The sequence below is a fragment of the Balaenoptera musculus genome, chromosome 3 (genome assembly GCF_009873245.2).
Source record: "Balaenoptera musculus isolate JJ_BM4_2016_0621 chromosome 3, mBalMus1.pri.v3, whole genome shotgun sequence".
Classification (NCBI taxonomy): Eukaryota; Metazoa; Chordata; class Mammalia; order Artiodactyla; family Balaenopteridae; genus Balaenoptera; species Balaenoptera musculus.
In genome coordinates this window covers 61,626,688-61,641,495 of record NC_045787.1, presented here as the reverse complement: position 1 = coordinate 61,641,495, position 14,808 = coordinate 61,626,688, and the positions used below count along the sequence as shown (strand labels likewise).

The window sequence follows — 14,808 nt, the reverse complement described above, 5'->3', positions numbered from 1 at the left end:
AAGATCTCATTCAGATTTGACAGAGAAATCAAAAGCTTTACAGACAAGCAAAAGCTAAGAGAATCTAGCACCACCAAACCAGCTCTACAAAAAATGCTAAAGGAACTTCTCTAAGTGGAAGACACAAGAAAAGGACCTACAAAACGAACCCAAAACAATTAAGAAAATGGTAATATGAACATACATATCGATAATTACCTTAAATGTGAATGGATTAAATGCTCCAACCAAAAGACACAGGCTGGCTGAATGGATACAAAGACAAGACCTGTATAATATGTTGTCTACAAGAGACCCACTTCAGACCTAGGGACACATACAGACTGAAAGTGAGGGGATGGAAAAACATATTCCACACAAATGGAAATCAAAAGAAAGCTGGAGTAGCAATACTTGTATCAGATAAAATAGACTTTAAAATAAAGACTATTACAAGAGACAAGGAAGGACACTACATAATGATCAAGGGATCAATCCAAGAAGACGATATAACAATTATAAATATATATGCACCCAACATAGGAACACCTCAATACATAAGGAAAATGCTAATAGCTATAAAAGAGGAAATCAACAGTAACACAATAATAGTGGGGGACTTTAACACCTCACTTACACCAATGGGCAGATCATCCAGACAGAAACTTAATAAGGAAACACAAGCTTTAAATGACACAATAGACCAGACAGATTTAACTGACATTTATAGGACATTCCATCTGATAACAGATTACACTTTCTTCTCAAGTGTACACGTAACACTCTCCAGGACAGATCACATCTTGGGTCACAAATCAAGCCTCGGTAAATTTAAGGAAATTGAAATCATATCAAGCATCGTTTCTGACCACAATGCTATGAGATTAGAAATAAATTACAGGGAAAAAACTGTAAAAAACACAAACACATGGAGGCTAAACAATACGTTACTAAATAACCAAGGGATCACTGAAGAAATCAAAGAGGAAATCAAAAAATACCTAGGGACAAATGACAATGAAAACGCAATGATCCAAAACCTATGGGATGCAGCAAAAGCAGTTCTAAGAGGAAAGTTTATAGCAATACAATCCTACCTTAAGAAGCAAGAAAAATCTCAAACAATCTAACCTTACACCTAAAGGAACTAGAGAAAGAAGAACAAACAAACCCAAAGTTAGTAGAAGGAAAGAAATCATAAAGATCAGAACAGAAATAAATGAAATAGAAACAAAGAAAACAATAGCAAAGATCAATAAAACTAAAAGCTGGTTCTTTGAGAAGAAAAACAAAATTGATAAGTCTTTAGCCAGACTCATCAAGAAAAAGAGGGAGAGGACTCAAATCAATAAAATTAGAAATGAAAAAGGAGAAGTTACAACAGACACCACAGAAATACAAAGCATCCTAAGAGACTACTACAAGCAACTCTATGCCAACAAAATGGACAACCTGGAAGAAATGGACAAATTCTTAGAAAGGTATAACCTTCCAAGACTGAACCAGGAAGAAACAGAAAATATGAACAGACCAATCACAAGTAATGAAATTGAAACTGTGATTAAAAATCTTCCAACAAACAAAAGTCCAGGACCAGATGGCTTCACAGGTGAATTCTATCAAATATTTAGAGAACAGCTAACACCCATCCTTCTCAAAGTCTTCCAAAAAATTGCAGAAGGAACACTCCCAAACTCATTCTACAAGGCCACCATCACGCTGATACCAAAACCAGACAAAGATACTACAAAAAAAGAAAATTACAGACCAGTATCACTGATGAATATAGATGCAAAAGTCCTCAACAAAATACTAGCAAACAGAATCCAACAACACATTAAAAGGATCATACACCATGATCAAGTGGGATTTATCCCAGGGATGCAAGGATTCTCCAATATACGCAAATCAATCAATGTGATACACCATATTAACAAATGGAAGAATAAAAAGCATATGATCACCTCAACAGATGCAGAAAAAGCTTTTGACAAAACTCAACACCCTTTTATGATAAAAACTCTCCAGAAAGTGGGCAGAGAGAGAACCTACCTCAACATAATAAAGGCCATATATGACAAACCCACAGCAAACATCATTCTCAATGGTGAAAAACTGAAAGCATTTCCTCTAAGATCAGGAACGAGACAAGGATGCCCACTCTCACCACTATTATTCAACATAGTTTTGGAAGTCCTAGCCACGGCAATCAGAGAAGAAAAAGAAATAAAAGGAACCCAAATTGGAAAAGAAGAAGTAAAACTGTCACTGTTTGCAGATGACATGATACTATACATAGAGTGTTCTAAAGATGCCACCAGAAGACTACTAGAGCTAATCAATGAATTTGGTATAAAGTTGCAGGATACAAAATTAATGCACAGAAATCTCTTGCATTCCTATATGCTAAAAACAAAAGATCAGAAAGAGAAATTAAGGAAACAATCCCATTCACCACTGCAACAAAAAGAATAAAATACCCAGGAATAAACCTACCTAAGAAGGTAAAAGACCTGTACTCAGGAAACTATAAGACACTGATGAAAGAAATCAAAGATGACACAAACAGATGGAGAGATATATCATGTTCGTGGATTGGAAGAATCAATATTGTGAAAATGACTATAATACCCAAAGCATCTACAGATTCAGTGCAATTCCTATCAAATTACCAATGGCACTTTTTACAGAAATAGAAAAAAAAAAATCTTAAAATCTGTGGAGACACAAAAGACCCCGAATAGCCAAAGCAATCTTGAGGGGAGAAAACAGAGCTGGATGAATCAGACTCCCTGACTTCAGACTATACTACAAAGCTACAGTAATCAAGACAATATGGTACTGGCACAAAAACAGAAACATAGATCAATGGAACAGTACAGAAAGCCCAGTGATAAACCCACACACCTATGGTCAACTAATCTATGACAAAGGAGGCAAGGATATACAATGGAGAAAAGACAGCCTCTTCAGTTAAGTGGTGCTGGGAAAACTGGACAGCTACATGTAAAAGAATGAAAGTAGAACACTCTCTGACACCATACACAAAAATAAACTCAAAATGGATTAAAGACCTAAATGTAAGACCAGACACTGTAAAACTCCTAGAGGAAAACATAGGAAGAACACCCTTTGACATAAATCACAGCAAAATCTTTTTTGACCTACCTCATAGAGTAATGGAAATAAAAACAAAAATAAACAAATGGGACCTAATGAAACTTAATAGCTTTTGCACAGCAAAGGAAACTACAAACAAGATGAAAAGACAACCCTCAGAATGGGAGAAAATATTTGCAAACGAATCAATGGACAAAGGATTAATATACAAGCAGCTCATGCAGCTCAATATTAAAAAAACAAACCCATTCAAAAAATGGGCAGAAGACCTAAATAGACATTTCTCCAAAGAAGATATACAGATGGCCAAGAGGCACATGAAAAGCTGCTCAACATCACTAATTATTGGAGAAATGCAAATCAAAACTACAATGAGGTATCACCTCACACCGGTTAGAATGGGCATCATCAGAAAATCTACAAACAAATACTGGAGAGGGTGTGGAAAAAAGGGAACCCTCTTGCACTGCTGGTAGGAATGTAAATGGACACAGCCACTGTGGAGAACAGTATGGAGGTTCCTTAAAAAACTAAAAAAGAATTACCATATCACCCAGCATATACTGGGCACATACCCAGAGAAAACCATAATTCAAAAAAACACATGCACCCCAATATTCACTGCAGCACTATTTACAATAGCCAGGTCATGGAAGCAACCTAAATGCCCATCGACAGATGAATGGATAAAGAATATGTGGTACATATATACAACGGACTATTAGCCATAAAAAGGAACGAAATTGGGTCATTTGTAGAGATGTGGATGTACCTGGAGACTGTCATACAGAGTGCCGTAAGTCAGAAAGAGAAAAACAAATATCGTATATTAACGCATATATGTGGAATCGAGAAAAATGGTACAGATGAACCAGTTTGCAAGGCAGAAATAGAGACACAGATGTAGAGAACAAACGTATGGACACCAAGGGGGGAAAGCAGCGCGGGAGGGGGATGAATTGGGAGACTGGGATTGACATATATATGTATATGTATGTATAATATGTATAAAATATTGTATAAAATATGTATAAAATAGATGTATAAATATGTATAAAATAGATGTATAAAATATATGTATTTTATACATATGTATATGTATATGTATATGTATAAAATGTAATATGTATATGTACTAATATGTATAAAATAGATGACTTATAATAATATGTATAAAATATGTATAAAATATGTATAATATAGATGACTTATAAGAACCTGCTGTATAAAAAAGATAATAATAATATTAAAAGAAACAAACAAACAAAAACACTCTGCTCTTCGAGATAATGTCAAAGAATGAAAAGGCAAGCCATAGATTAGGAGCAAGTATTTGCAACAGGCATATCTGAAAGGGGCTATTATCCACAATAAGAAAACAAATAACCTAATTAAAAATGAACAAAATATCTAACACTTACTAAAGAAGAGGTACAGATGGTAGATAAGCCTTATGAGAACATGCCCAACATCCTACACCATTAGGGAACTGCAAACTAAAACAACTATGAGGTACCACTACACACTTATTAGAATGGCTAAATTCCAAAACACTGACAACATTAAATGGAGGATATGGAGCAAAAGGAACTCTAAATTCATTGCTAGTGAGAATGTAAAATGGTACAGCCACTTTGGAAGACAATTTGGCAGTTTCCTACAAGGTAAGCATACTCTTCCCATAAGATCCAGCAATCATGCTCTTTGCTATTTACCAAAAGAGCTGAAAACTTAATGTGCACTCAAAAACCTTCCCACAGTATCAGCTTTATTCATAAGTGTCAAAACTTGGAAGCAAGATGTCTTCACCAGGTGAATGGACAAATAAACTGTGGTATATCCAGACAATGGAATATTATTCAGTGCTAAGAAATAATCTACCATGCCATGCAAATAAAAAGAGGAACCTTAAGTGCAAATTACAAGTTACATAAGCCAATATGAAACAGCTACATATATGGTTCCAATTAAACGTTCGGGGGAAAGGCAAAACAAAAGATCAGTGGTTGCCAGGAGTTTGCGGAGAGAGGGGTATGAAAAGGTGGAGCACGGGGAATTTTTAGGGCAGTGAAAATATTCTGTATGATGCTATAATGGTGGATTCATGTCATTATATATTTGGCAAAACCAATAGAATGTACAGCACTAAGGATGAACTGTGGACTTTGGGTGGTAATGATGTGCCAATGTTGGTTCAGACTGTAACAAATATACCACTCTTGTGTGGGACTGCTCTGGTAGAGGAAGCTGTGCTATAAGGAGTATATACACAATTGGGCCTCTGAACCTGAGGGTTCCATATCCTTGGATTCAAACAACCTCGGATTGAAAATACTCAGGGGGCAAAAAAACCACAGAAGGTTCCAAAAAGCAAAACTCGAAGAATTTGCCTACTGGCAACTACTTACATAGCATTTACATTATATAAGGTATTATAAGTAATCTAGAGATGAAGAATATAGGAGGATGTGCACAAGTTACGTGCAAATACTATGCTATTTTATATAAGGGACTGGAGATTTTGGTGGGGAGGTTGGGGGAGTTGGAAGGGCAGGTGTCCTGGAACCAATTTCCCCATGGACACTGAGGAATGGCTGTACAGTGACTTAATGCTAACATCTAGCTATAACATTTTCTTATTCTCTACAGATTTTATTCACTTTGAGATACGTAAAATTCGAAGTTTTATTCTAAGTCTTCCAGAGTGCAAACTTACTAGTTGTACTGTGTGGTGGGTTCTATATTCATCTTCACTCCGAAGGCGCTGTTGGAATTTTTCTTTGTGTTTTGCAATACAAATTTCCTATAAATACATGAAATGTGTTTTAATATAAGTGAAACTTGAAAGACTCAAAATCTAATTCAATTTGATAAATTTTAATCTTAACATATACCTACACAGCAAGTAAGCCACCTCTGGTTTCTCATCTGGAATATCAAAGCAGCATAAGCCAAATAATTAGGATCTTAAAAGACTCTTCTATTAAACTACTTAACATTTGTAGAATTCCTGATTTCTCCCTTTTTTTGGAAGGGAAGGAATGGGGCATGGTAGAGTGGAAGGGGGGTGTACCTAGATAATCTCAAAAGTTTCTTTCAAATCTGAAGACTGTGGCCAGAAGATTCTAAGTATTATTGTACTCTTTAAACTAGTCTGAGCAAAAAAGGACACATAACTCTTGACTTAAAATCTGTTTCTTAAGTGCTCTCTGATGAAGTAAAGAACATGATTTTGCCTGGATTGGTTTAAACAATATCATGAAATCTGAATCTTCTGATCATAGACTTCAGAGCTAAAAAGACACCTTAAAGACTAGAAAGTACAATAACAGTATGCTACAGATTACATGAAAATAATATTAAGAGATATGTGCTCTTTACACATACCCTATCATCTGGCAACTTCCTACTGGCACCATGCTAAGTCTTCATTTTCTCTGGGTCCTTCCGGAGAAGTCCTCCAGATAAACATTAGTTTCTAACACTCTCAAAGCTATACCAAAAGATTAGTCTTATAACCTCGTTAAGTCATACATGAATAACCTTTCAGGCCAGGAAGCTGTATTTTAAAGCAGCTCTTCTATCTCCTTCCTATCTTTACCCACACTGCATTGACTCTACTGCCTAACAAGTATTGATCATGGATTGAACCTGTCCAAGGCAGTCTCCAAGGGGGAAAAGTGGCATGATGTAGTGATATAATGGCTCAGGCTTCCAAGTCACACAGACCTAGGATAGTATCCTACTTTGACCCACACTAGCTGCTTTTCCTTAGGTAATTTATTTAACGACTGGAAGCCTTAGTTCCCTTGGTTATAAGATGAGGATACAAGTCTACAATTCCTTATCAAGAACAAAACTCAGATGTGTTTCAAAATTAATTTTTTTTTTAATTTTAGAAAGGTGATATGTTGCATACACCATCTATTGCCCAGTAACTCCAGCAGGATCTGACGCAACACCCCATAATAAGTATTACTGATGTTTTTGCAGCGAAACAGATGAATAGTCAAAGTAAGTAGGACAAAGAAATGTTCAGGTCTGGGCTTGCCACCAAATCAAGTATCAGAATGCTTTTTGGCTACTGGGAGAATAAAAGAAGATAATATACATAAAGAACGATGTTATTTCTATTATTCTTCTTGAAAAGTTTAATCACAAAGCATAGACCTCAAGTCCTCATGGCACAGCCAGAGACCATCTTTGTTCTTTCAAGAGGAGAAGCAGGGCATGATTTACTTATAGCCAGAGAACTACCCCTGGGTATGAAATTCTAGTGTGGGTGCCAGATTAACCACGGAGCCTGTGACCCTGGGGATGCTGACATGCGGACAACAAGGAATGTAGGCTGCTGTTACAAAGAGAGCCATTCTGATCTTTGGTAAAGTATGACTGATCTTTCTTCTCAGAACAGTGTTTCTAAGTTCCTCTCTTTCCAGCCCTTCTTTTGTCATTCCTCCTTCCCTCTGCAGTTCTGTCACCTAAGCCGTTGGATTTGGGAGTCTGGGGGCAGGGAAAGGGGAGGACAGGGGGTAAGACCATTCAGAGACCCTTGGCTGTGTGCTGTGATAGGTCACAGCAGATCAGAGGCTGCGGTGTAAATGGGCAGAATCTACAGGGCTGAGTTTCCCTACCTCAGATTTAGTTTAATATAAGAATGAAGAGTGAAGAAGATAGATTAAATTGGTACACACTTTTATATATAAATAAAAATTTCCTTGAAGACTGAGGTCAGAACCAGTCAACTTAATTGTAGAGCATCCCTGGCCTCCTTAAAATAAAAAGGAGCCAGGAATTGCATTACATGGAATCCTGTAGTCATGATCAGAGTCACCTTTGGGTGGCTGAGGCAAACAGCATATCACCACTGGCTGTTCCAATGTGTTTAAGAGAGTAATGCTCAGACAACCATATAATGTCAATATAATGGTCCAAGTATTGAGAAGATACAACTCGTACTCAGTTTTAAAAGGTATGTGCATTAGTGACAAATTGGGTTAGAATTATTGGATATGGGTCAAAGATTAAGTAATGAATAAAAGCAAGATGTAAAATTAAGGTTATATTCAATAAATATGTAACCTATTATACCTTTTTATTTCTGAGGTATGCTTTCTTGGCTGAAACCCGTCCACGTCTTGCCTCCAGCTGCCGTGCTTTCTGCTGAAGTTTCTGTAGCTCTTCTCTCTGTAAATGCACAGACGCTGCCATCTCTTCCTTCTCCAGCATGGCCTCCATGCTTTCATAAGTGTCATAGTATACCACTTCATCTCTCTTTTCTGTTACAAAACAGCAACAAGGGGTAGTGGTTAAGAGCATGGCCTACGGAGCCAGACAGAACAGGGCTCTGATCCACTCACTGATTCTATAACCTCAGGCAAAGCCATCACCCCTTTGTAAAATAGTGATTAGGAAATATACCTCTTAGGGGGAATGTGTGTGCCAGTGTCTGGCACATAGTTAAGTGCTCAATGTAAAATGCCAAGAACCTTGTCTCCCAAATTAAAAATTTGAGAATACAGATTCTGGCTGAAGCAACAAAGCAAGTTACTTACAAAGTAAGTAGGAAGGAATAACATAGTTGCACTGCTACATCTACTAAATCACTTGTTTGACTTTACATTAAGTTTTCTTAGCCTCAACAGAAGAAATAAAACTGGTGTCCATGTACATTTTCCCTATGTATGCAAACAAATACATGGGGAAATTCCATCATTCATTCAAATGTATTTTTGTGGACTTATGTATTAGACACACATCATACCCGATATAAGTCTTTTGATGCTTTCCAGTTGTGCTGTCAACAGTAGCTCTTCACACTTTAAGATTTCAAACTGCACTTCATACAACTGAAGTTGCAGATCATAATAATCAGCTTCTAATTGATCCAACTGAGCGATGGCTTCTGTACCGCCCTGCAAACTCTGCATCTGCATTGAAAATAAAAATAAGAACATATCTAGTTTGAGAGAACAAGAAATTAAGTTATGATTAGAAATGAATACTAACTAATCAGACAGGATAAATCCATGAAGCAACTGAACACCAGCAGACAATGTGGGATCAGAGGCTCATGTACAGATAATTTAAGAACCTACTAAATTTGTGTATAAAGCTGTGTGTACATGCATATTTTTCTCTGAGTAGCGTTCCTAGCTTTCAAATTCATAAAGGGACAAGAGTCTGTGACTTAAAAGAGGTGAGAATGACGATAATCAAGACTCGGTTAAAAAGGAATAGTACTTACTCCTAAGTGTGGTTAAAAATTTTTTAAGTCAAATAGAATTTTGCTTGCCTGGGTGATATTTAATGTTTCAGCGTTACTTTACAAATTGTCTGATGTTTAGCATTATACCATGGCAAATACCACTGCCACATCAGGAAGACGTTTTTGTTTTTAAAATAACCTAAGGAGATGTGACATATCAACATTTTTTTTAAAGAACAAAAGTCTCCCCATAATTTAAACCACAGAGTAGTACTGTACTATAAAGCAAGGGATTTGTTTCGGCTGGGCTTAATAAATCCCATTTGGTCTGTTTCTCATGAGTCATGTGGTCATGTTAAATTAATGCTAATAAAACTAGTGCAGTCATCATCACAGATATATATAAAAAGCACAATGCATATATTGTATCACTCAACAGGCATAAACCTGGAAAGAATGACTAACTGACAGCTTTACCAAATCCTTTGAAGAATTCAAACACAATCGAGAACATTCAAAAACAGACTATTAAGGATAACCCCAGGGAAAACGACCCCACAGATAAACATGCCAGACTCCCTGGCCCATTTCAGCCTCATCCTTCCTCTACCATAGGAGACCAGTTCCAGTAAGAAATGTTCTTGCAATAGCACATAGTTATAAATCTTACCTCAGCAGCTCTTTTAGGCACCCTATGTTGTCATTACAATTCATCCTGGTTAGAATAAAGCTAGTCAATCTGATGAAGACAGTGGCACTCTATTTCAGTCAATAAAATGCTAGCATTTCAAGTTTTAAAGTTCAAGACCTTAAGAAAATTCCAGATACCTAGTAACATAAAGGAGAAAGCTAACTAGAAAAGAAGATTAGAGTGCAAATGCCTCAGGTGAAGGAGAGATGGAGCTGAAATCTGTGAAGAGATTCTGAATAGTGTGGAAAAGTTCAGAACAAGTTCTAATTTTTCCTTTAACAATAGTAGCAAATCAGAAAATATAAGGGAAAAATAAATCCATTAACAAATCTAAATCCGTAATTTAAAATCCATTAACAAAAAGATCTTTCTGGATCGTACCCTTAAAATATTATAGATTACCTCATACACTATTTTCTAAACAAGAGTTAGACATGCATATGCACATTCGTAGAACAATATATTTTACATAAAGCTGTATTAATAAAAGCAGTGATGACATTTTGTTCTTCTCTAGAGAATATACAACTTTCACAAATACATACTCAATGTATTTAGAAGCCAATATGGTCAAGCCATAGAATGGGAGCAAATATTTGCAAATCATATATTTGATAAGACTTGTATCTGGAAGATGTAAAGAACTCTTTCAATTCAGTGATTTAAAAAACCCAATTTTAGGGAGTTCCCTGGCAGTCCAGTGGATCCCGCAAGCCTAGCAGCACAGCTCCCCCACAAAACAATTTTTAATGGGCAAATGACCTGAATAGACACACTTCTGCAAAGAAGATATATAAGTGGCCAATAAGCACATGGAAAGATACTGGACATAAATGCCATCAGAGAAAGGCAAATCAAAGCCACGAGATACCACGGTGCCTATAATAAAAAAGACAGTGTTTAGTGATAATGTAAAGAAAGATGTGGAGAAATTCTATCCTTTGTACACTGCTGGTGGGAATGTAAATGGTACAGCTGCTTTGGAAAACAGTCTGACAGTTCCTCAATAGGTTAAATAGCATTTCACGCCAAGATAAATGAAAACCTTGCACATGGATGTTCATAGCAGCTTTATTCGTAAAGCTCCAAAAGTAGAAAGAACCCAAAAGTTCATCAACTGATGAATGCATAAAATGTGGTGTGTATCATTTGGCCAAAAAAAGTAAATTAAGTAGTGATGCATGCTACAATATGGATGCACCTTGAAAACATTACACTACGAGGGGGAAAAAGCATTAAAAAAATCGCATCTTTTATGATTCCATTTATATGAAATGTCCAGAATAGTAAATCTATAGAGACAGAAAATAGTTGCCTAGGTGTGGGGAGGACCGAAGGGGAGATAGGAAACGAGTGCTCCTTTTTCTTTTAACAGTTGCTGCCTACAGTCATGCTGGCATGCTGTGAAAATGCCATAACTCTAACTCTTCTATCAGAGGCCCCATGGTGAAAGTTATCATCATCTCATGGAGATAGTGCAAAATTAACAACTGCCTGTAGAGTCAGAAAAATTTAAGTCTTATACCAAAAAAAAAGTCAAATAGCACATCTTATTTAAAAAAATTTTTAAATATATTTTTCTCATGGCTTTTGTTACCTCTTCTTTTAGTGCATGTTTCCTCTGTTCCAAACAGATCTCTTTAGCTCTCATCATCTGCAGAGTCTCCTTAGAAACTGCATACTGGAGTTTTTCCATACGTTCAGCGGCTGCTGCCCATGATGCTTTACCAAATTTCTTCTGATCTGCTCGCATTCGATCGTACACAGCTATTGATAATTTTTAAAAAGACATTGAGACATTAAGACATGAAACAACTTGACACTAAAGAATTGAAAGTCTTAGATTCCACTGATCACACACTCAAAGATAAACACACAAATCCTACCCTCATGATAAATTACCTATAACAGCTCTAAAATATAATTCAACAGTATCTTAGATTCTCTCTAATGTCTCCAATAAGAATTTTAAATAATCATTCTCAGAAATAACTTTCTGAAGATGAGTCTTCAGGTTAATTTTAAAACTTACTTAAAAAAATACTCTTTTCACATTGTCCAGTGTTATTAAATTTCTAAGTTTCTATAAAACTTTATTCTGTGACGGTTTATACTTTTTCCTAGGTATATTAGTTGAAATCAGAACCATAACTATTAAACGGTATTTAAAAATTATTTAAATTCATGTACTTTTGAGTTCTCCAAAAGTATTTTAACGATATGACATAGGATGAAATAAATCCTAGACATTAGCATGGAGCTGATTCTGCTAAGGTTAGTGCTGGAGCAGAATGAGTTAGTGCTGGGCTTAACTAACTAAGCCACAAGGAAGACACCCAACTTCTCCTTGCCACCACACAAAAAAAGGAAGAACTCTTTAGTTTGCCACAATAGAGGCCTCATTCAAGAAACATTTCTTGACAATCAAACACCTAGTATCTTCCAGTTAAAGAAGTTTATCACTGATAATAGCATGGTGCTGGCTCATCTTGGGTCCTTATACAAATGAACCCAGCCATCCTTATGACCCTTATGCCTAATAGGTCAGACATGCTTTAACTATCATAAAAGAGTCAGGCAATCTGATCATGCAGTACCTAATGTAGTCTTTAGATCAGTGTACATTCTCTAGTAGTTTCTTTACTACGTTCAGAGGTAAGTGATTAATACTTTTGTAATGCTACTATATCATAACCCTCTTTGCAAGAAGTATCTCAGTAACATTTGTCTCAGGATTTTAATTTTTTTACAATAATACGAGTACATACTTGAAAATTAAAACTGTACAGAGATGCTGGTAGTGGAAAAGAGCAGTTTCTCATGCTCAGCTCTCCCCCCACCCTTAGTCCCAATGCCTAAATGCAACCAACTTGGAACCTGCTCCTGGGTAGTTACCTCCATTCAAGAACGTTACCATTTCTTGATTTAGTCTTAAACATCTGTTGAGTTCTTATGAAAAATGAGCAACCTACTTACTCAGAATCTCCTCTCAATATAGTTCTTTTGGTTTCTCTGGTTTTTCGTTGGCCTTTAAATGCTAACATATTTGAATATTGATCTGATCCTTTATTTTAGGGTTTCTAACAAATAATAACTAATTCTGTTGCTTACATATCAAATGATTCTGCCATTTTAAATCTCTTTTAAAAATGTATGATAATATTTATGCAACCATAAGATCAATACAGTAGTGCACTGCAGGGGAAAAAATAACAGCAGGGGGTTTGGAGTTAGACAGCTTGGAGTTAAATTCCCACTTCTACCCATCAACATGTAACTTTCAGAAGAAACTTAACTGTTCTTGGGCTAAATTCCCTTGAATGATAAACATAAGGAAATACAGCACCTCCTCGGAAGACTTGTGGAAATTAAATGAGAGAATAATAGATATTCAAATGTTTCTCTCACTTCACATGGCAATATTAATCAAATACATGGTCTGTTTTGTTTCTTCTCTCCCTCATGCACACGCAACCACAATCACTCATATTTATATGATGTTGTGTTCATTTCAAAGTGCTTTTTCCAAGTGTTCTATTTATCTGCCCAGCAATCCTATAGAATAGGCATGGTATGCATTATCAACACCTTCAACATAGATATGTGAAACTTGGTGACTTAAGACCAAGGTTACACACCTATAAAAGGAGAGTTATATTAGTACCCAAGTTGCTTAAATACCTAGTCTGCTGCTTCTATCATTTTTACCTGAACTTGTAATCACAGCATACAGTCAAACATTCTGCATAATCAAAACTAGTCTGGAGCCTTATCTCTTGCTTCCCACTTAAGGACCGTGTCTGTGGAGCAGTTCCCTGCCCTAATTCAGTCTCAGGTTGTTACCTACCACAAGAGCTAGTCAATACTTTGTCTTCCAACATCTTTAGATAGAATGTATTCTTCTGCCTAATTACTGCTCACTTCACCGGGAGTTATTTTCCAACAGCTCAGGAATATGAAGATAATGTAGAAAATTATGAATACAGAATGCTCGGAATACCCCTAGAACAATATTGGAACACCTTGAAAACAGATTCTTCTCTCCCTCTGCTGGCAAGAATAAAGATTCTTGCTAAGATGACTGATAACATTAACAGGATAACAACCATGTAATAACACCCTATGGTGATCATTATATGTAAAAAAGCTCTGAAGGCAACAGTCCTGGTGTTTACAAGGAATCAAGTTAAATTTGTTTTAAAAACCTTAATGTTCTAACATACATATACCTGTCAGAAAAGGGCCCATTTAAGATGTTTTTAAAAACTAAGCAGTAAAATTCGGCTACACCTGGCTTTGCATAAGGAAGGAAATAAAGGCCTATTTTACTCCTCTTCTAATATATAGATAATACAAGGAGATCTTATATAGATCAATAGGGGGAAAACAGCCCAATAGAAAAATAGGCAGAAGACAGTAACTGGGAAAAAAGGAAGGATATGCAAATACCAATTATTACATGAAAACAAAAAAGATGAACACTCAGTAATAACCAAAGAAATGCAAATTTTAAAAACATGGTACTACTTTTCATCTATTAAACTGGTTTTTTTGTTTTTTTTTAAAATGACAATGCCAAATGAGGCTGAGGAATAAAGGAAAGTATTCTCATTCAGCACAATTGCTTCGAGTGAAACTTTTAAGGAAACGTGGATTTGCTGAAAGAATAACCTGAATAACTACTTTAATGCCAGGTATACAGAGAGATTATTAAAATAATGAATAATTTAAACTGCTTCTCAGGCAGTGGTGGAACGATTTCTGTGGCCTCCTATGGAAGGGAGTTGGAAGGAATGGACCTTGCCAGACA

At 36.1% G+C, this 14,808-nt stretch overlaps 1 protein-coding gene across 3 annotated transcripts in view; it reads right to left on the bottom strand.

Annotated features, from left to right (window-relative positions):
* The window catches only part of JMY (junction mediating and regulatory protein, p53 cofactor), a 71,845-nt gene that overhangs the window by 15,771 nt on the left and 41,266 nt on the right, over window positions 1-14,808 (bottom strand). For 2 of the 3 annotated variants that reach the window (XM_036847657.1, XM_036847658.1), the window contains exons 4-7: window positions 11,596-11,765; window positions 8,864-9,029; window positions 8,191-8,378; window positions 5,816-5,902 (exon numbers count right to left, since the gene is read on the bottom strand). In XM_036847657.1, the coding sequence (XP_036703552.1) occupies window positions 5,816-5,902; window positions 8,191-8,378; window positions 8,864-9,029; window positions 11,596-11,765 (611 nt within the window). The remainder of the gene's footprint in view (window positions 1-5,815; window positions 5,903-8,190; window positions 8,379-8,863; window positions 9,030-11,595; window positions 11,766-14,808) is intronic. The other variant, XM_036847659.1, reaches the window with a different exon arrangement.